General features: G+C 32.5%; 1 protein-coding gene and 1 long non-coding RNA gene across 2 annotated transcripts; both read right to left on the bottom strand.

Moving 5' to 3' along the window:
- Positions 1-446: 446 nt before the first annotated feature.
- Positions 447-2028, bottom strand: LOC130447097 (SCAN domain-containing protein 3-like). Its single transcript, XM_056783755.1, has 2 exons — positions 1394-2028; positions 447-975 (listed from the first exon to the last, which is right to left on the bottom strand). The coding sequence occupies exons 1-2, from the start codon at positions 2026-2028 to the stop codon at positions 447-449; spliced, it is 1164 nt and encodes a 387-aa protein (XP_056639733.1).
- A 15848-nt stretch (positions 2029-17876) lies between these two features.
- On the bottom strand, positions 17877-21828 carry LOC130446522 (uncharacterized). The gene is made up of 3 exons (XR_008910159.1): positions 21708-21828; positions 19353-19585; positions 17877-18123 (listed from the first exon to the last, which is right to left on the bottom strand). It is a non-coding gene; the product is annotated as an uncharacterized LOC130446522 (long non-coding RNA).
- Positions 21829-22298: the final 470 nt, after the last annotated feature.

Below are 22298 nucleotides of genomic sequence, written 5' to 3'. Positions count from 1 at the left end.
TTTGAGATATGACTGTTTTTCGAAATATTCTTCATAAAGATCAACGAATGCATGCGTTTGAACCAATTTCCCATTCCGATTGAGGTACCAACAAAACATGACCGCTTCTTCAGGTGTAGAAAAACGTTAACCTCGTTATTTATTTTTGATGTTCAGGAAAAATAAGAAATCATTGGGTTCCAAACGGAGCATCAATTCGTTCTTATGACTATTCATAAACGTTTTGATTTGTACTGGTGTGTTTCTGCAATTAGTTTCCTCAATTTTTTTGAACATTTCTGGCGAGTGTACATTCAGAATTGACACTTGGAAGACACATACAGTTGTTGAGTTCATATGTTATCAAATTGTCAAATTATGCGGTACCCAAAGCGAACAAATCTATTTCACGTGCATATTGAATGTATGCCAGTGGAACCGATGCCTCTATCTCGACTATATGTAGATCAGGGGTGTCCAACTTGCAAGGCACCAAGGGCCAAAACTAAAACCTTTGATGTGGTTGCGGGCCATAGTAATAAAAAGTTATATCTAATATGAAGACTGTGGTCGATCGGCTCTTCATCCACCAATGAGGAAATGTCCACCTCCATTTCAGTTGTAGAAAGTCTCACGAGATGACGTAAGGAAGAATCGGTGAGGTTGCTTCTGTTGTGGTTTTTAATGTACTTCATGGAGGAAAAGGCACTTTCACATCTATATGTGCCTCCGAACATTGATGTAATCTTCAGTCCAAAATCTCGCAGATTTGGAAATTTCTCTTTAGACAGTAATTTGAAAAGTTCAGGTCCCCTTTCTTGTCTGCTGATTAGGAACATGTCAGCTTGAAGGTCACATAACTCAATTTGTAAGTCGGGTGGTTGATCTTCAATGAGTGCTCCAAAAGGATTATTATAAAGCAGTAAACTACTTTTGAGACTTTCGATTTCTTCAAATCTTGTATTGAATTCATCAATAACTTGTTGAATTTGTGAACTGCAGCATGAAAACTCAATATTTTCCTCACTATTGAATTCTTCTGCTAGTTGCAGACAGCTAGGGAAGTATGTCAGGTTGTTCTTTTCCAAAGCATGTTTAAACACGCTCAGCTTATTCCGAAATCCGTTTATTTTTCCGATTAAATCTGAAACCGTCTGGTTTCTTCCTTGAAGACTCAAGTATAAACTGTTAAGATGATTGGTCAGATCTGTTAATAAAACTAACTGTCTTAAGAATTCTGGATTCTTAAGCTTTCTTTCCAGTTCAGTTGTGTCCGATGAGGAATGCAGGGATTTCCGTCCTTATGGCAAAAAACCGTTCCATGCACTTTCTTGCACTCAGCCACCTTACATGGTTGTACATTGGCAAGTCTCCATACACAGCCTCCGTTTCCACTAAAAACTGCCTAAATTACCTGAATAGAAGGGATCGATTTCCACCTCTATTTATAATCTTACTTACGGTTTGAAAAACTTGATTTTGCTTGACTGATTTTCCACATAAAGCTCCCTGATGTATAATACAATGGATTGCAGGACAAGTAACACCATTCTCTCGAAGTAGACCCACTAATCCAGTTTTTTTACCTGTCATTGATGGGGCCCCGTCTGTTGCTATTGCTGAACATTTATCGAAACCTCCAATTCTATCAACTGCTTTCTTTACAGCCTCATAGATTTCTTTTCCTCTAGTCGTTCCACAAAGACGGCAGATATCAAATAACTCCTCTTTACTGGTAAAATCGTCAAAAGTAGTACGCACAAATATTAGGATCTGACTAACATCTGATTGATCAGTGCTTTCATCCAGACAAAGTGAGAAATATGAACTTTTTTTAACTAGGCTCAGCATAGACTTTTCTACTCTCTCACCCATAGCAACTATCCTTCTTTGTATGGTTTGATGTGAAAGTGGCACCGATTGAAATTTCTCCGCCATTTTAGAATCTTCAAAAGCTTTGGACATTTCAAAGGCACACTTTTTAATTAAATTGCCATCAGTAAAAGGTTTTTTTGCCTTTGCTCGCTCAAGCGACACGGCATTTTTCATGTTGTAAGGTATGAAAGGATAAAGAAAATATAATCCTCTCCGTAAAACATTTCGCGGCCCACAACGATTGGCATCGGATGCGGCCCGCGGGCCGCCAGTTGGACAACGCTGATGTAGATGATGATTTTGTAATATCGGTGTAATATCGATGTTTTCCGACGATTTTGGACTACCTTCACGAAATTCATCCTGTAGTGAAGTGCGACCACGATTGAATTAGGAAAACCAGCAAAACACGGAAGCTGAAGATGGTACTTTAAGTCGAGTTGATCTACACTTTGATCTACGTCGAAAGATGAATGTTTCAATTATCTACGTTCACCATTAAAAATGTCGAACGTTTGATATCAATGTTGAATAAATAAATAACTTAATGCTTCATTCTTTTAGTCCTTTCATTCATAAAAAATACACTATTAGCAAACTTTGATTATTATTCAGTTCTTTACCTATCCTAGATCTTTTTTTGAAACTTCCTATATACATGGCCCTACACGACGAGCTGAATTGATATGTATATGGGAAAATACTGCGATTAGTGTTCTGAAAATTTGCTTGAATGGGTTTTCCGAAATGCTCGTTTCAACTAAAATAATTTCCGTTTTATTAAACTTATTTCCAAATTTTGACAACTAGCTTATTAAAAACCATGAAGCTTTCAGTTTCTACATAAACCGTTAATTTGGAATATATGAATTTTTTAAACGAAGTTCCTTCAATTTGAAGCGTAGAATCCAATGGTAAAGAGAAAAATGGGGGTTTCCAATTGAAAAAATTAAGTTTTCGAAGTTTTCAGATAGCGAAATTCGGCACCAATTTCTAAATACCTTATATAAATGTTTGTCAAGGTTTTAACAGATTTTGAAAGCTGCAAAATCACAAAAATATTAAACCTGACTAGCTTAAACTTAGAAATATGTGCCCAAAAATTTCGAAAATGTGAAATAATTAAAAAATGGTGGACTTTAGGCATATAAAGTCTTATATAAAGTTATATTGATACTAGAGCATTCCGCTTAAAATAATAGAGTTTGAGTCCACTTCCGGTATAACCGGAAGTTTCAGAAAACTGAAATTATTTTAGCTGAAACGAGCATTTTGGAAAACTCATGCAAGCAAATTTTCAGAATACTAGTCGCAGTACTTTCCCATATAAATATCGATTTAGCTCTTCGTGAAGGACCCTGTACATCACAGTTTGTTTTTCGTGAATTTTCAATTCCTATATTAACAATTGCCGATGGTGTGTACAAACTAAAACATTGTTTAAATCGTGTCAGCCGTGACGTAGACAGATGTCTGTTGTATCTCTGGGTCAGCTGTTGATTCCACCAGGTGTTAATACATCGAAACAGCTGAATGCCGTCTCACCCTACCATGATATAGCAACAAGTTCGAAATTGTGCTTGGGGGTCACAGCCCTCTCTCGAATTTTGTTATGCTCGTGTACCATACCGTGCTTATTAAAATATGAAATATACACACAAGCTGCTCTTCTACTTCCGTTATCTCTTTAACAAATCCTTTGTAATTAATTAGTAAACAACTGGCTCAAATTTTAACGTAGAAATTGTTATAAAATGCTTGGAAATTTATACAAGGTGATTCCGTCTCGAGTAACACCAAAAATTATGAACATTTCTCACGATTTTACCGCAACTATTGGCAACATTGGATTTGAATTCTATACGAATATGTTTTGGATGTTGATACATCCAATGATTTTGTTTTTATGTCTGACTCTCATAGGAGGTTACAAGGTTCGTACTAAGTAGTACTGAAAATAACAGTTTCAATATTAGATTTATTAAGTAAAATTTCGAATGGACTTAAACATCATACTGTGTATGATTTTCGAAATATTTTGATTTGAAAATTATGAAGTAATAACCACTATTGCCTCCTATGAGAGTCGGATAGAAACTAACTCATTGAATGTATCAGCTTCCAAAACGTATTCGTATAAAATTTCAATGCAATGTTGCCAGTAGTTGCGGCAAAATCGTAAAAAATCTTCAACGATTTTTATCTTGAATACGATTGGCGTTACGAAATTTTTTACTGAGCAAACGCGAAATATTTTTCAATATAATATTTATTAAGCAAAATTTCAAATGAACTTAAACATTATTAAATCTTACAGCAAAAAAGTACTGTTGATACAACTCGATACTGCGTACGATTTTCGAAATATTTTGATTTGAAAATTATGAAGTAATAACCACTATTGCCTCCTATGAGAGTCGGATAGAAACTAACTCATTGAATGTATCAGCTTCCAAAACGTATTCGTATAAAATTTCAATGCAATGTTGCCAGTAGTTGCGGCAAAATCGTAAAAAATCTTCAACGATTTTTATCTTGAATACGATTGGCGTTACGAAATTTTTTACTGAGCAAACGCGAAATATTTTTCAATATAAGATTTATTATGCAAAATTTCAAATGAACTTAAACATTATTAAATCTTACAGCAAAAAAGAACTGTTAATACAATTCGATACTGCGTACGATTTTCGAAATATTTTGATTTGAAAATTATGAAGTAATAACCACTATTGCCTCCTATGAGAGTCGGATAGAAACTAACTCATTGAATGTATCAGCTTCCAAAACGTATTCGTATAAAATTTCAATGCAATGTTGCCAGTAGTTGCGGCAAAATCGTAAAAAATCTTCAACGCTTTTTATCTTGAATACGATTGGCGTTACGAAATTTTTTACTGAGCAAACGCGAAATATTTTTCAATATAATATTTATTAAGCAAAATTTCAAATGAACTTAAACATTATTGAATCTTACAGCAAAAAAGTACTGTTAATACAATTCGATACTGCGTACGATTTTCGAAATATTTTGATTTGATGAACAAACCCCAAATATTTTTCATTTTCTATCTATCCTATAGACGGGAACCCTTTTTTCGAAACACCCTACATGTGAAATTGTTTAAATTATGATGAATACAAATTGATTTAGTACCATACAACTAGACCGTGTCTATCTATAATTATTCAACGACCAAGAGCTTGATTAGTTTAGTTAACCAAATTCGGTTGGATGTTAGTTTCTGATCAATAAGCTCGTTCAGAATTCCGGTTACATTTGAACAATTACACACATTAAAAAGTCTAGTAACTTGTCGATATTCATATTAGTCCTGGATATATTCTACCCCAAAGACAGGATGATACGTTTTTAATTTGAAATATACAAACCCCAAATGATTTTCCTGGAATTTCTAATAAATTCCATTGAAACTTACCACGCAGCTTTCAAATAAATCTTAAGGTAATTGACGTTGAGCTTTTCAGGGAAATATCTCTTTCAATTTTGCTCGTACAGAAAAATTATATACATCAAATTCGTAAAAAATTATCTCTTAATATTACGAGAATTTGTTAAAAAACTTTCCATATTCAGTTGTTCATTGTTTGCTTCAGTTTTGGTGATAATAATTCATTTTTCTTTCCATTAATTTCATGGAAAATAAATTATATTAAATCAAGAAATTTTACTAGGTTTGGCAACGTTTTACGTGCATACTGTTCACGTGTTCTCAGCTGCTAGTTTCTAGTATAGTTCACAAATTTTGTATAAAAATGAATATTTTAATTCATTATAATTTTTTTATGATAAAATGTAAACGTGGAAAGTTAATATGTACTTTTGAAAACTTGATTTTATTTAAAATAATTTAACCTATCTAACTAATATTCAAACGAAATAAATTGAATAATTATTATGTAAATTTTCAGTAACAAAATAAAAATAACCTATTCAAAATTTCAAATTGATTTTAACGAAAATTCAATCCGCCGTGACTGAATTACAAAGTATGTAATAGGTACTTGAAATTTTCTCCTCGCCGAAATATGCAAAACTGAATTTTCGATCTTATTTCCTGAATAAGCATTTTGTACTTCAGAGGGAATCTAAATTGCCAATTGAAGTATCCCTTCACATATCTTACTTTTCTAGCATCTCCATACAGAAGAGGTCGTGTCTCCGCAACGTTCTCGTAGCTCTCTATAGCCACTTGTGGCTACGGCTACGCTTTGCATTTCCTCCCGTACTCCACCGGCACTCATCACAACGTTTTCAGATGTACAGGACCGGCTTTCAAGTCATTTCTATACTGTATGATGCATATAATTGAAAAAATTTATCTATCTGACACATCACGTCATCTATTTTCACTTAAGCTGTATAACTAATTTTACATAGTCATCCAGGGATCAAAAAGAATGTCACTGTAAGCCAAAAACAGCGTTACTTCGAATAATTAAGCACACTAGTAGTAATGAATGAGAAAAACAAAATTCCAGGGATCAGTACAGGCCATTACTTGAAAATTTATAATGAAAGAGCATTGAAAGAAGATATCGAGGAGGTTGGAGGTGATAGAAGTCGATTCTTCAAAGTATAGTTACTACATCGAGGCATATTCCTACCTAATTGGGAAACTGCGAGGTGGATTAACCTAAGAAACCTCGCAGGAATAGAACAAGTTTTAGGTTAATGTTTCTATCAAATTACATGAAACAACTGCTTGAATATCTGCTAAAAACACCGTTACTGTGCAATCTGTTTGTTGAATCAACAAAATCCATATTTATGTCACGTGTCAATTCGAATATTGAAAAATTTTAAAGAAAATATTTCAAGACACCACAACTCTCAATAAACTAATTCCCCGATGATGAAAACATAAGTATACGAAAGCTGCAAGTGAAACTTTGAGGTTAGAGAACAGGAAAAAGTCGCTGCACGACATCTAGTATAAAGATTACTCAGATACTTTTGGTGGTAGCTCCGAAGCTACCAATATAATCCATGATCTAAATGATAATCAACAAGTTATATATATATAAAGAAACTTTTATAAACCGAGCCGGTCCTGTTACAGGGTTACCAATTAATAGAGCAACCGAGTCTATAAATCTATAAAATGTAAATAATATTATGGATCATCGGATTATTTATTTATTAATTGAACAGTGCTCGGCGGGTGTAAAAATTGCTTACTCGTAAAGTTTCTATCAATTACTTTATTACGAACAATGCACAACTAACAAATCATACAGTGTCAGGCGGTTAAACAATAATCCAGGTCCGGATTTAGCTACCTCTGTTACGTTTTATCAACAATATAATCCATCTTATACACTCGTATACGTGATCTGGATATTAAATAACGAGATTGGTTACGAAAAAAGGTTTTATTATGAAAATTATTCTATATTCGAATGCTTCCCTTCAATATACCACCTCCCCTCGCTACACATCTTTCCATACGTTTTTTCCATTGATCGAAGCAGTGCTGGAAGTCTTCTTTGGTGATATAGCTTTAGGAGCTCTGCTATTTGTTTCTTTATCGCTTCCATAGACTCGAATCGGGTCCATTTCAAAGCAGATCTTTTTCTAATCTTTCTAGGTTAGGAGCAGACCCGTTGATGCAAGAGCTTTTGGTCGGGAGTCAGATTTCTTTGCACCAACTTCGCATAAACTTTTGTCATGTGTAAAATTTTTCCAACTATTTCTTTATAGATGTTTACAGCCTCGGCAATCATCCGGATGCTCTGCAAGCACAATTTGGTTGATTTTGGTCACTGTTTCTGGAGTTGAAACAGTCACAGTATCGATGTTTCTCAGGTCAACGAATCTTCTCTGAAAATGGTGGGATAAATATTATTACATTTCGGGTAAGTACCATGAAGGATTTTTCCCATTAATTCACTTCGTTTTCTCTGTTTTGGTAATTGTTTCTTATCAAGATTAGTTGCTAGTTTGGACAGAGGGATTATAAGCTTGCAAAAACTTCTTGAGCTCTATTATGTTTATTAATTTTATTTCGGTAGTAAGAGATGGAGTTCCCCATGGTCGGGCGATTTCGTGGGCTTATAAGCCACTTTGAAAGAATTACACTAGAGGTAATTGTGTTTTCCACCGACAACATTCAGTAGCGAAAATTTTGAGAGTTAAATTGCACCAATCGCAAAATTTATGATTAATGAAGTTAACAAAATAAGAGGCAATACATTGAATATGCGTTTATTTGTGAGATGAAAATGATGGAGACTTCCAACGATTGCTGTTACAAAAACTTATTCAATTTTAAAGACCTAAACTCCCAATTACAAATGAACAGCCTCAATTTAATAAAAACGAAGATTGTAATTCTTGGTGGAATGAAATTTATGAAGAAAAATAGTGGTCGGCGAGAATTTTTACAAATTTCATCGCAGGTATAATGCCTTGATGAATATATCCAAACATACGTTCAAAATTTGATTGCCCTAAATGATGATCATTGATCATAAATCCATTTGATGAAACTGATATGATATTACAAAGCTTTTGATCGCGTTTTTCTCATCATATTTTGTCGAAAAAAGTTACAAAAGTTATAAAAAAAATAAGGAACAGATTGAATATCACCAAACGGAGAGATTTGCGTTTATACCTTGGAGAACTCAAGCTAATTATTGATAATTTGCTGTGGATCCTTCAAGTACATCCCTCTTATTAAAATTATATTTTTTGAAATTACCATTGTAGAAGTTATCTTGGTGTAATTTTTATCATATTACGACTGTTGTAATAATAATGAATAATAGTGTAAAATTTTATATAATTGAATAACCGAATTGGGTTTTTTTAAACGCGCTAAGTGAAATTACTTAAATGAGTTTAAAAGAGAAAAAAAATCAAAGATGTAGATTTGAGGTCATATTTTTGATTTATTTTCTTGATTTTAGGTCTCTTCTGTTTTAAAATTAGTCTTTTTAATAATTTTTAAAAGATAGATACAATTTATAAATTGAAAAACAAATAACAGAGTCAAATCAAACCTCAAAATATAATTAAAGCCAAAGAATTCATAAATGAATATAGAAATCTCAAAATTTTGAAAGCAGATAAATCTAATGAAACAGTTATCATGAAATCAGAAAATTATAATAATAAAATAATGAAATTATTAAACGATAAGACAACTTACTAGTTTGATTTTATTCTTATTTTGATATCCATGGTGAAGGTGATTTTTTGATCAATATAAATATGCACATTGTCTGTGTCAATAACATATTTTGATAAAGACAAAACGTCAATTTCTATCTATCTTTTAAAAATTATTAAAAAAACTAATTTTGAATCGGAAGAGACCTAAAATCAAGTACATTTAGAAACATAAACATATCAAAAGGTCTAAAAAATTAAAGAATTTTCTGATTTATAGTTCATCGTTGATTTTTTCAACCTCAAAATCGCTGGTAATCTTTTAAGATCCGAGTCACAAATTTCTTCGAAAAATCCCCGATGCTCTCAGTTTTTTTAATATCTCCAATTTTTGCAGCTTTGATTGGCACTTGGTAAGCCTTACCGAAGGTGGGGAGAGAGTATCTTAGCCAGTAATGAATAATACCATCTATTGTAGAATACTAATCTTAAAGTACATTCATCCTTCTTATCTGTGTTTTTTCATTTCGTTTCTTGTGACATACACGATTTTTTGTACAACCTTGTGGTCTATAACTCAATTCGTGTGGTTTTTTTTTCAAAATTTGATCGTTTATTTAAGAGAAACATGTACAATAGTATTGTCCATCTGAAGATATGACCTTTTCCCATCTTTCTGGCAATTTGTCGATATCATCCCAAAAGAACTGCTCCAGCTTGGCAGCCAAGAAAGAATCAAGCCAATTTTTGATACCTCGCTCTGATGTAAGCCGTTTTCCAGTGAGGGCGTTCTGCACCGGAACAAATGGTAGTCAGAAAAAGCAAGGTCTGGGCGTTAAGGCGTGCGAAGTGAAACTTCCCATCCACTGTTTTCCAAATAGTTTTTAACCGGAATAGTAACTTAGAGCCGAGCGTTGTAATGATGGAAAATTATTTCCTCGTGTCTGGTCGCATATTCCGGGTGTTTTTCGGCTACTGCTCTCTTCAAACGGACCAATTGTATTCGGTAGCGTTCTCCATTTATTGTTCCACCCGGATTTAGCAGCTCATAATACAGCACACCTTTCTGATCCCACCAAAGAGAGAGCATTCCTTCGAGACATGAATATTCGGCTTTGTCGTTGAATTGGCTGTTTAGCCGGATTTCACATATGATTTTTTCCGCTTGGGGTTGTCGTAATGGATCCATTTTCATCACCAGTAACAATCCTATGCAAAAATGACTTTCTTCTGTGGCGTTCCAGCAGCTCTCGGCTTGAGTTCATGTGGAACCCAATTTCTTTGCTTTTGAATATATCCAGCTGCTTTGAAACGTTTTGAAATGGCTGCTTGGGTGACACCCAAAGATTCTGCGAGCTCTTTTTGTGTTTGACTACATCGAGTAATGCTTCCAGTTCTTCATCTTCAAACTTTTTTCGCTGCCCAGGACGTTCATTGTCTTCCAAACCAAAATCACCACTTTTAAATCGTGCACGTAAACTTTTGGCACGTTCACTCAGATAGAGCATTGTTCATCATAAACTTCCACCAAATTACGATGACTTTCGGCAGCATTTTTGTTCATATTAAAGTAATGAAGAAGAATTCCCCGCAAAAACACTTTTTCAGGAACAAAGTTCGATATATTTGAGTGCGAAAAAATTATTGTTGTTAAAGCTTCAACAACATCAAAAATGCTGTCATGTTTCTTGAAAGCCTTTAATGTTTTTCCGAAATCCCTGTCAGGAACAGGAAATACTGGGTGACCTTGTGGCCTTGACATGGCTTGGTTTTTGTTTTGGCGTGAACAGTTACCACTAAACAGTCGAAGCTCAGTTATTCAGCGAACCTCATAAGGATTTTTCGTGCTATACCCGCGTGGTACAAGAATAATGTTGTGATCTTAAGATTGTGTATTTCAAATCAATTAACTGACAATTATCTCATGTAATATTTGGAGGTTATAATAAACTATAAACAAAAATGATTAGTAACAGCTGACTGCAGATAATAGACGAAAATCCAGAAACCAAACAACGGAAACCATAGTGGACTTGCGCCCTTTTAAAACAAATAAAAAAATTGAAATCGTAACGAAAATCGATGTATTCTGATATTTAGACTACAAAACCACTAAAACCTGATTACGCCCGTTTAAAAAAACCGATTCAAATACTGGCAACTCATAGGACAACGAATGGGAAGTTTTCTAAATAAAATTTGTGAGAATTGATTGGTTATAATGCTGTGCGTCACTCTAGATTTAAAAAAGTGAAGTTACTTTTTTGATATCCACTCACAATCAATCGAATTTTAATTGGAAGTTTGTTTAGTTGATTTTTTTTTTCGAAAACTGTTAACCACAAATTTTAGTTGATCTGAATGTGGTTTCAATAAATAACAAAAAGTAACGATGAGATATCGAGGAGAAAACCACATTATGATTTGTATTCTTGAGATACCTTGTATAAAGGATCCTTTAAACTCTTTCTACTTATCCTTTATACTAAACGGAAAGATATATTCCGTGCTACTTCCTGATTCGAGTGAAACAGAATCTATAAAGGATGTGTTATTTGATACAACCATTAGCATCAAGCCACAAAAATAGGTTTCCTTTATACACGAAAGCTTCAATAATCCTTTTATATGGTACGATAGATAATAATATACAGAATGTCTCATCATCGAGATCGATAACGAATTATTCTATATTCTAAACATTCAACTAGAAAGTTGAATATCATATTTCATTGATTTCTATATTTTTTTATAAATCTGACAACGTTGTTTTGATATATTGGTTGCATTTTTATACTGTAAAACCTTTTAACTAAATGATAAAATGAGAATGTATCAAAATTAGCAGCTAGAAATAAATATTTATCAATAACTGGTAGATTTTGTTAATATTATTCTAATCTCCACTCCAGATTTTCCGATGGATTATCTATTTCAAGTAAATGGATTGTTTTGATAAATTGTTTCATTATAAAATCATTAGTGCCGGAATTTCCCCGTATCTTTACAAGTTTGTAGGTAGTGACTTCCAGATAAAACCCATATTAGTGATCGAGGGTTAACTGAAGCGGGATTAGCATTTCCGAAACCATTAACTAAATGACGTGATGTATCTGCTGATTGCTTCCACTACCATCAACGTTGAGATAGCACATAACATAGAAAATGAAACGGACTGGTGTAACGAGCTTTTTTCTATTTCTAACTAGACGATTCTCTGTAAAAGTAATTTTGAGAGCTTTTCCAAAAAAAAATAATACCAAATGTACGTAGGTACTTGTAAATCATGATTAAATCTATTTTTATTTAAACAGATTTATAAATAATGAGTAGGTGGAAACGTCAAGATATAAAAAAGGTCTAAGAAGTGAGAAATTAAAAGAAACTGCAAGTGAAACTATGGAAAAGGGATTCAATTAAAAAAATTTTCACTGCTAAACGAAAAATAATTATAGTTTTTGCAACGTAGAGCTGATTTCAGCGGTATGATTAGCAATTATAGAGATCTGAGATATGCTAAAGGATATTGAATATATCCGTTTTTCTTAACATAGAAAGTTAAAGACGTAAATAAAAAAAAACTGTGTTTATTTTTCATCAAACTCTCATTTTTACCCTATTAAGAACGTCTGCATTACCACTATAAAAATGTGATACATCTTTACAATCAAAATATTAAATGTTGTTAAATATTTCACCCCGTAACTTGATCTACAGCTTTTCAAACAAAAAATAGTCGAACGGAACTAGATCAGAGCTATAAGGTGGGTGTTCAATCTTTGTTAAACCATATTCTGGTACAGTAGCATTGGAAAGCTGGGCAGTATGGGCTGAAGCATTATCAAGAAGTAAGCGCGCGTCTTACATGACTTTACCGCTCTTTTTTTATTTATTCTTCGACGCAACTACACAGAGTAATATGCCACGTTGATGGTTGTAATCGATTCCTTTAAGTCAATCAAAAGTATAACCTCGCAGATGCAAAATATTGTACCCATTACTATTTTGGTACTTTTCGTGACCTTTGATTTTCTGGAAAGGACTCTCCTTTCTGATGCCACTCCATCGATTCTCTTTTGGATGTCGGATCTTAGCAAAGAACCATATTTTCATTACCCGTTATAATTGAGCTGATAACACTTTCTTGATCCTCATGACAAAGCTCTAAAAACATTTCACTTGACGTTGATTCTGCATCCACTTTGCACTAATTTTTATTATTTTTAAGTCCTTATGAAGAACCTTGAAACACTTGTTTCAGAAATACAGTTCTGTGCTTTGATTTAATTCGTTTTTAATTCACTTAGACCAATTCCTTCCACTATTTTAATGCTTTATGGAGCAGTCATCGTCTCAGGACCTTCCGCAATTGGATAATTTTCTAATGAATCTAGTTCCAGTTTGGACCAATGTTCAATTGTTCAAAATGATGGACACAAGTCAACGCAAACAGCCTCCATTTTGGTTTTCGTAATTTCATTTTAGCTCCATACACAATAAGAATCGATAAGCTCCTCAAAAAAGCCATTAATTGTTAACATCACCTCTCCGTTGTTGAAAAATCTTTGACCACCGAGATATTTTTTTAATTCTGGGAAAAGAAAATAGTCCGAGCGGGCTAAATCTAGCAAAAAGGAAGCTTGAGGTAGCAATTAAAAAACTTTAATTCGTCAATTTTGGCCATTCTAATCACGGATATGTAAGGTGATGCATTGTCTTGATGAAACAACAATTTCTTCTTAACCAAAACTTTGAAATAATGACCGTGCCTGAAGCTGGAACGGTCTTTGCCTTCTTTGGAGGCGGTTCTCTTTTTTCAGTCCATTGTTTGTGTGTTCTTTTATTATGAAACTGCTTCAAACTTTTCATACACGCGTGAAGATTATTCTAAATGAGGTCATGTACCTCACAAACATCTGCATCTTCATTTATTTCATCTTTTAGAGCTAAAACTAAATCTCTAACTACATTGGTACGTCCATCACAATATAAGTTAGAAAAATACCTCTAAACAGTCACTATTCTTTAAATCGCTTTCTCATCTTCTCAGTCGTGCTAAAATTATTAAAATGAGTTGTCAAAAATGTAAAATGTCAAAAAATTATCAATTTCCAATCACTTATATTGATGATTAAAAAATTATTTCGTGTTTTTCGATACGGAGTTAAATTTTTCTCTTTTTCGTATCGGTCTCGATATACGTTTGATCCATTTTCCGGATTTCAGTTAAACGGCTATATCTGACAGGATTTTATTAATGCGGTTCCATCATTCGAAGCCTCGTATCAACTCAACTCTATTACAAAATATGAAATACATTCGTAGATTATGGTATTTAGCACATTTTATAACTTCGATGGGAAGATACATCAAATTCGTTATTAAACAAATTAGTTTTGGAGAATAGAATAGATAAACTAGATAAAAACTATAAAACTGTTTGTGATCGTTTCTCCTTATAAAACACTGGAAAGATTGTTGAATTATCCTCACTAAAAAACTTTTCTTATTTTTTTACCTATATGACTAAAAATTAGTATCATCGTAGCGTAACTAAATTTTAAGTGGAAATCAATTCAGTGGAAATCCGAGATATTCGTGAAATAAATTTGTGTTGAATAGGCACCGTATACTATGTTTATTTGGCTTCAATTTCTCTACAAATTTAATTTTGTAGGCTTCAAGACAATATTTTTCCATAAAATCTGGTAAGTTTGTACAACAAAACCAAAGTCGAATGCCAACTCAAACTTGTCAACCTTGAATAAACTGGAAAAACGACGAGATATTCGTGAAATAAATTTATGCCGAATAGGCACCGTATACTATGTTTATTTGGCTTAATTTCTGTACAAGTTTAATTTTGTAAGCTTCAAGACAATTTTTTTTCCATATAATGGTAAGTTTGTACAACAAAACCAAAGTAGAAGCAAATATTAGCTGTTGAATGCCAACTCAAACTTGTAAGCCTTGAATAAACTGGAATAAACTGGAAAAACGACGAGATATTCATGAAATAAATTTATGCCGAATAAGCACCGCATACTATGTTTATTTGGCTTCAATTTCTCTACAAATTTAATTTTGTAGGCTTCAAGATAATATTTTTTCATAAAATCTTGTGAGTTTGTACAACAAAACCAAAGTCGAAGCAAATATTAGCTGTTGAATGCCAATTCAAACTTGTAAGCCTTGAATAAACTGGAAAAACGACGAGATAGTCGGGAAATAAATTTATGCCGAATAGGCACCGTATACTATGTTTATTTGGCTTCAATTTCTCTAGAAATTTAATTTTGTAGGCTTCAAGACAATATTTTTCCATAAAATCTGGTAAGTTTGTACAACAAAACCAAAGTAGAAGCAAATATTAGCTGTTGAATGCCAACTCAAACTTGTCAACATTGAATAAACTGGAAAAGCTACGAGATATTCGTGAAATAAATTTATGCCGAACAGGCACCGTATACTATGTTTATTTGGCTTCAATTTCTCTAGAAATTTAATTTTGTAGGCTTCAAGACAATTTTTTTTCCATATAATGGTAAGTTTGTACAACAAAACCAAAGTAGAAGCAAATATTAGCTGTTGAATGCCAACTCAAACTTGTAAGCCTTGAATAAACTGGAATAAACTGGAAAACGACGAGATATTCATGAAATAAATTTATGCCAAATAAGCACCGCATACTATGTTTATTTGGCTTCAATTTCTCTACAAATTTAATTTTGTAGGCTTCAAGACAATATTTTTCCATAAAATCTTGTGAGTTTGTACAACAAAACCAAAGTCAAAGCAAATATTAGCTGTTGAATGCCAACTCAAACTTGTCAACATTGAATAAACTGGAAAAGCTACGAGATATTCGTGAAATAAATTTATGCCGAACAGGCACCGTATACTATGTTTATTTGGCTTCAATTTCTCTAGAAATTTAATTTTGTAGGCTTCAAGACAATTTTTTTTCCATATAATGGTAAGTTTGTACAACAAAACCAAAGTAGAAGCAAATATTAGCTGTTGAATGCCAACTCAAACTTGTAAGCCTTGAATAAACTGGAATAAACTGGAAAACGACGAGATATTCATGAAATAAATTTATGCCAAATAAGCACCGCATACTATGTTTATTTGGCTTCAATTTCTCTACAAATTTAATTTTGTAGGCTTCAAGACAATATTTTCCCATAAAATCTTGTGAGTTTGTACAACAAAACCAAAGTCAAAGCAAATATTAGCTGTTGAATGCCAACTCAAACTTGTCAACCTTGAATAAACTGGAAAAACGACGAGATAGTCGGGAAATAAATTTATGCCGAATAGGCACCGTATACTAGGTTTATTTGGCTTAATTTCTGTACAAGTTTGATTTTGTAAGCTTCAAGACAATATTGTTTCATAAAATCTTGTAAATTTGTGCAAGAAAACCAAAGTCAAAGCAAATATTAGCTGTTGAATGCCAACTCAAACTTGTCAACCTTGAATAAACTGGAAAAACGACGAGATAGTCGGGAAATAAATTTATGCCGAATAAGCACCGCATACTATGTTTATATGGCTTAATTTCTCTACAAATTTAATTTTGTAGGCTTCAAGACAATATTTTTTCATAAAATCTTGTGAGTTTGTACAACAAAACTAAAGTCAAAGCAAATATTAGCTGTTGAATGCCAACTCAAACTTGTCAACCTTGAATAAACTGGAAAAACGACGAGATAGTCGGGAAATAAATTTATGCCGAATAAGCACCGCATACTATGTTTATATGGCTTAATTTCTCTACAAATTTAATTTTGTAGGCTTCAAGACAATATTTTTTCATAAAATCTTGTGAGTTTGTACAACAAAACTAAAGTCAAAGCAAATATTAGCTGTTGAATGCCAACTCAAACTTGTCAACCTTGAATAAACTGGAAAAACGACGAGATAGTCGGGAAATAAATTTATGCCGAATAAGCACCGCATACTATGTTTATATGGCTTAATTTCTCTACAAATTTAATTTTGTTGGCTTCAAGACAATATTTTTTCATAAAATCTTGTGAGTTTGTACAACAAAACTAAAGTCAAAGCAAATATTAGCTGTTGAATGCCAACTCAAACTTGTCAACCTTGAATAAACTGGAAAAACGACGAGATAGTCGGGAAATAAATTTATGCCGAATAAGCACCGCATACTATGTTTATATGGCTTAATTTCTCTACAAATTTAATTTTGTAGGCTTCAAGACAATATTTTTTCATAAAATCTTGTGAGTTTGTACAACAAAACTAAAGTCAAAGCAAATATTAGCTGTTGAATGCCAACTCAAACTTGTCAACCTTGAATAAACTGGAAAAACGACGAGATAGTCGGGAAATAAATTTATGCCGAATAAGCACCGCATACTATGTTTATATGGCTTAATTTCTCTACAAATTTAATTTTGTTGGCTTCAAGACAATATTTTTTCATAAAATCTTGTGAGTTTGTACAACAAAACTAAAGTCAAAGCAAATATTAGCTGTTGAATGCCAACTCAAACTTGTCAACCTTGAATAAACTGGAAAAACGACGAGATAGTCGGGAAATAAATTTATGCCGAATAAGCACCGCATACTATGTTTATATGGCTTAATTTCTCTACAAATTTAATTTTGTAGGCTTCAAGACAATATTTTTTCATAAAATCTTGTGAGTTTGTACAACAAAACTAAAGTCAAAGCAAATATTAGCTGTTGAATGCCAACTCAAACTTGTCAACCTTGAATAAACCTGAAAAACTACGAGATACTCGTGAAATGGAGAAGTATGTGAGCCCGCCAAATTCGTGTAGTATCATAATTTGGTTCACGTCTCTTTCCCTGCAATGGAAGTCTTGTTTTGTATAAAAATTGTTTCAAGTTCCGTGATTCAAATAAGTTTATCCCCCCATTTTGTATTATACAATTTTATTATAATAAATTATATAAGTTAGTTATAATAACAAGGTTTACATAATGTAGAGACTGAATTTATTTTAAAGTCGATGTCGTCTGGATCAGGACAATCGTTGCATGAAAAGTTTAGTTCAAAACAATTTTCCAAGCGGCAGTCCCATCTTCGATAACTTACTCTTATTCTATACCCAGGAGTTTTCATATCTTCAGGCCTTAAAATAAAAAAAAAAAACATTTTATTGACAACAGTATTGTCAATTGATGAGTCATTCGTCGTTTGGCAAAGATTTCTTCTTATTTCCGCGGATCAAGAATAAACTACGAAGTCAACACCTGAAGAAGCCATCTGATTGGTATGATTCCTTATTTCTTTGTTATACATGCAACGAAGACTATTTAGTTCCTAGTTTTAGTCTACTTCTTCGAGGTACCTCAGCCTTTAGCTTGACCACCATCTTGTGATTATTCACCTCACATTGAATGGAACATTTTGAAGTACTAATTACAGTTTTCAAATTTTCATCTGTCTTTGAAAAATTATAAAACAAACTAATTGTAAATCAGAAGTGACCTAAAATCAAGAAGATTTAGAAGCCTAAACATATCAAGAGGTCTAAGAAATAAGAAGACATTATGATAAACTTGACCACCATCTTGTGATTATTCACCTCACATTGAATGGAACATTTTGAAGTAACAGTGACAGATGTCAAATTTCCATCTGTCTTTGAAAAATTGTAGAAGAAATTGATTCCAAATCAGAAGAGACCTAAAATCAAGAAGATTTAAAATCATAAACATGTCGAAAGGTCTAAGAAATAAGAAAGAAATTATGATAAACTTGACCACCATCTTGTGATTATTCACCTCACATTGAATGGAACATTTTGAAGTAACAGTGACAGATGTCAAATTTCCATCTGTCTTTGAAAAATTGTAGAAGAAATTGATTCCAAATCAGAAGAGACCTAAAATCAAGAAGATTTAAAATCATAAACATGTCAAAAGGTCTAAGAAATAAGAAAGAAATTATGATAAACTTGACCACCATCTTGTGATTATCAACCTCACATTGAATGGAACATTTTGAAGTAACAACAGTGACAGTTGTTAAATTTTCATCTGTCTGAACAACTATAAATGAAAATAATTCTGAATCAGAAGTAAATTAAAATCAAGAAGATTTAGAAGCCTAAACATATCAACTATCAAATTATGATAAACTTGACCACCATCTTGTGATTATTCACCTCACATTGAATGGAACATTTTGAAGTATCAGTGACAGTGGTTTTTGAAAAAAATGAATACATGTGACATGTGATTACTAACACTAACATTCATCAATTAAGTATTTTGACCATGACTTTCTTTTGATATGAATCATGACACAATAAGACAAGTACAACGTTTTATTTTCTCCAAATTTGATTCTACTTACATTTTATCAAAAAAATCTTGTTTGTTGCAGAGATGTCCGCAGCTTATGGTTTGAAAACAACGAAAACTGCTGGTACATAACGGCATGACGCAACATGGTTCTTTTATGAGTTCTCTTTTCGCTCTAACCGTTATTTTTTTCAAAAAAACCGATCCAGAATCAACTACCGATATGGATACATAAAATATCACCATAGTTGATAATATAATAATGATTACATTATTTTTAATCTTCTGAAAAAGAAACAATGGGAATTATATGAAAATTTTGTCAATAAATGTGTTATAGCTCTAGTTTAGAGTGGGATTTTGATGAATGGTTCAAGCAACAAAACCATATAGAACGATTACTAACAATTTATATTGAAACAACATTTCCGACGTTGCTCAAACTCTAACTACTTGTAGACAAATGAGTAACGAACTAGACATACAAATAGAGGAACGAACTACCTAACCAAACGTCAAATGTCAAATTTGAACGCTCTATAATAATTCATACTCTAATTTGAAAATGTCGAAAGCAGGTCTATTAATTATAGTTTAATGTAATAAGGTCGATACGTGAATTAAATATCATATTAAGTTAATATCTATACATATATTGAAAAAAATTATATGAATCTAATGGCTGTTCTATACGATATCAAGCATTTTCATTTGAGATATAATATGAGTAAATTGGTTGAGCTAGACATCCAACATGACATCTATAATAGACTGCGGGAGTACTGACGTCACACACCGCCATTTTTACCGCAGGTCAGGGATTATTCTCCAAAGTTTTAACTGCGTTAACGATCGTAGTGATTTCCTTAAATAAATTTTACAACAAATTACCTTCTAGTACAAAACACTGTTTCAATAACTTTAAACACACTACCTCACAAACTTTGTTTGGAAAAGGAAATATAACCTTAAAATATGACAGTCGTGACGTCAAACTTGTCTATTATTCACTTGATTATTGTAGTGGTGCAGCACGTGTCCTCTCGTTGTGAATTAAACTCAATAGATGGCACGACAAAACACCATTACAGTTTCTAACCTCAAACATGCAACGTATTAAATTTTAACATATCATGAATTATATTATATAAGAAAGTGCAAAGTTGAATAATCAGCATCCATTAAAATATTTCTGTCAGAAATCTGGATTGACTTTGCTAATAAATAGTTTAGGTTGAAAGGGTTCATATTAACGTTACAAAGATCAAAATTAACATTGATAGAGGACACTCTGTATCTCTTTGAAGGGTATTATTTTATACAAAGGGTTAGTTTATTTCTGCATGTGATGTTTGCAGACTTAAAAAAGCATGTGATGCAGTTAACAGGAAACGCTGGGAATAATTGAGAAGAAAAAATTGAATCACCTCAAAGTGATTAACTTTACGGCCAAAATTTTGACGTAGGACGAGCTAACAAAAGAAATTCTAATAGAAAAAGATGTTTAACATGCCTTCTAAGTGACTCTGTCACTTCTAAAGAAACCTAGATTGTACTGAAGGTATTTAAAGTTTCCAAAAAGTGGAGGACACTCATTTGAGAATATACAGAACAGGATATGGATCAGTCACTAGATATAGAGTCAAAATGACGTATCTATCAGGGAAGAAGGAAGATAATCTTCAAATATTGGAGTGAAAAATCCTCAGGAAGATACTGGGATTGGTTGAAACTAATAGAGGATTCCTAAGAAGGTTATTGAAACATGAAATAAAAGACGAGGGTGATATAGTGAAAAAAATGCAAGGGGTGGAATAGTTTTTGTATAAATGAAGAAGAGATTAGAAAGTCCTGATACGGAAGGACTTTCGTCAACCATAGGACAGTTAAGAGGTCGACCTAAAGTATGCTGGGGGCAACAACTGAAGATATTGGAGCAGTGGAGGTGAGGAATTGAGGAAAATGGAACAAGAGCTGTTCTAGATGTTGATAATCTCATTAGGAAAACTTTAAACGGAGAGTATCATGTCTAAATTTCCACCTATTATTTTTGAATGATTTTTTTCAAAATAAAACTTAAAATCAAAATTCTAATTGAGCCTGAATATTTTTCATATTGAGGCGTATTCCATGCCATTACAAAGATGGATTTTTTGCATCACTTTTTACCATTGTGTGATTATTGTTTTTAGCTATCAACTTTTAAACATTGTAATCTTAAAGTAAGGGTAGTTGGTAATATTCCGAACAGGTGACCTTTAAAACTTGTTTTTTATATTTTTCAGTACCTAATTCTCCATATATTTATAGAATGCTGTACATACAATCCAACAAAACATTCTATATATACCTTTATTTATCTAGAGTCTATTATAATACTGCAACAAATATTTAATTAAATACTTACCATAATTATCACGTACAACAACTTACTTAACAAAATTATTAACAATCTTTATCATAGAAATTTTGCAGCTAGCTTGTACTCTTATCAGTTAACCATTAATTGCATAGAAATGCATATTTACTGTCTTAGATAAATAATTTTCGACACAATATTGTAATCAGTTTTAATAACCAAAACAACCTTATTTTCTATAATATATTTACCATGTAAATAACGGTAGACGAATTTTAAAACATACAGTACATCATAGATATACGTTATAAAGTTTTTAGTGCATTAGGAGTTTATAAAATAAACGTTAAACATAAAGATGAAGCTACTAAAAACATGAATCGTAACGTATTCAATTAGAAACGAGGTTTAGAAAATTTTGTTTTGGAGTAAATCTATATTTTTTTCACTTAGAAAGATTCAAAAAATTAATATGAGATAAATGAGACAACAAAGTCCAAAATATATATTACTGACAGGGAAAAACAGGTAACCATTTGCTTCGTGTTGAAACAACTTTTGTTGGAGTTGGCTCATCTTGAAAGAAACATATCGTCGAATGTAGTTTTAAGCTCGTTCTTTCGAAATACCGTTGCACCA

The sequence above is a fragment of the Diorhabda sublineata genome, chromosome 7, assembly GCF_026230105.1.
Source record: "Diorhabda sublineata isolate icDioSubl1.1 chromosome 7, icDioSubl1.1, whole genome shotgun sequence".
Lineage (NCBI taxonomy): Eukaryota > Metazoa > Arthropoda > Insecta > Coleoptera > Chrysomelidae > Diorhabda > Diorhabda sublineata.
This window is presented reverse-complemented; position numbering and strand designations above follow the sequence as displayed.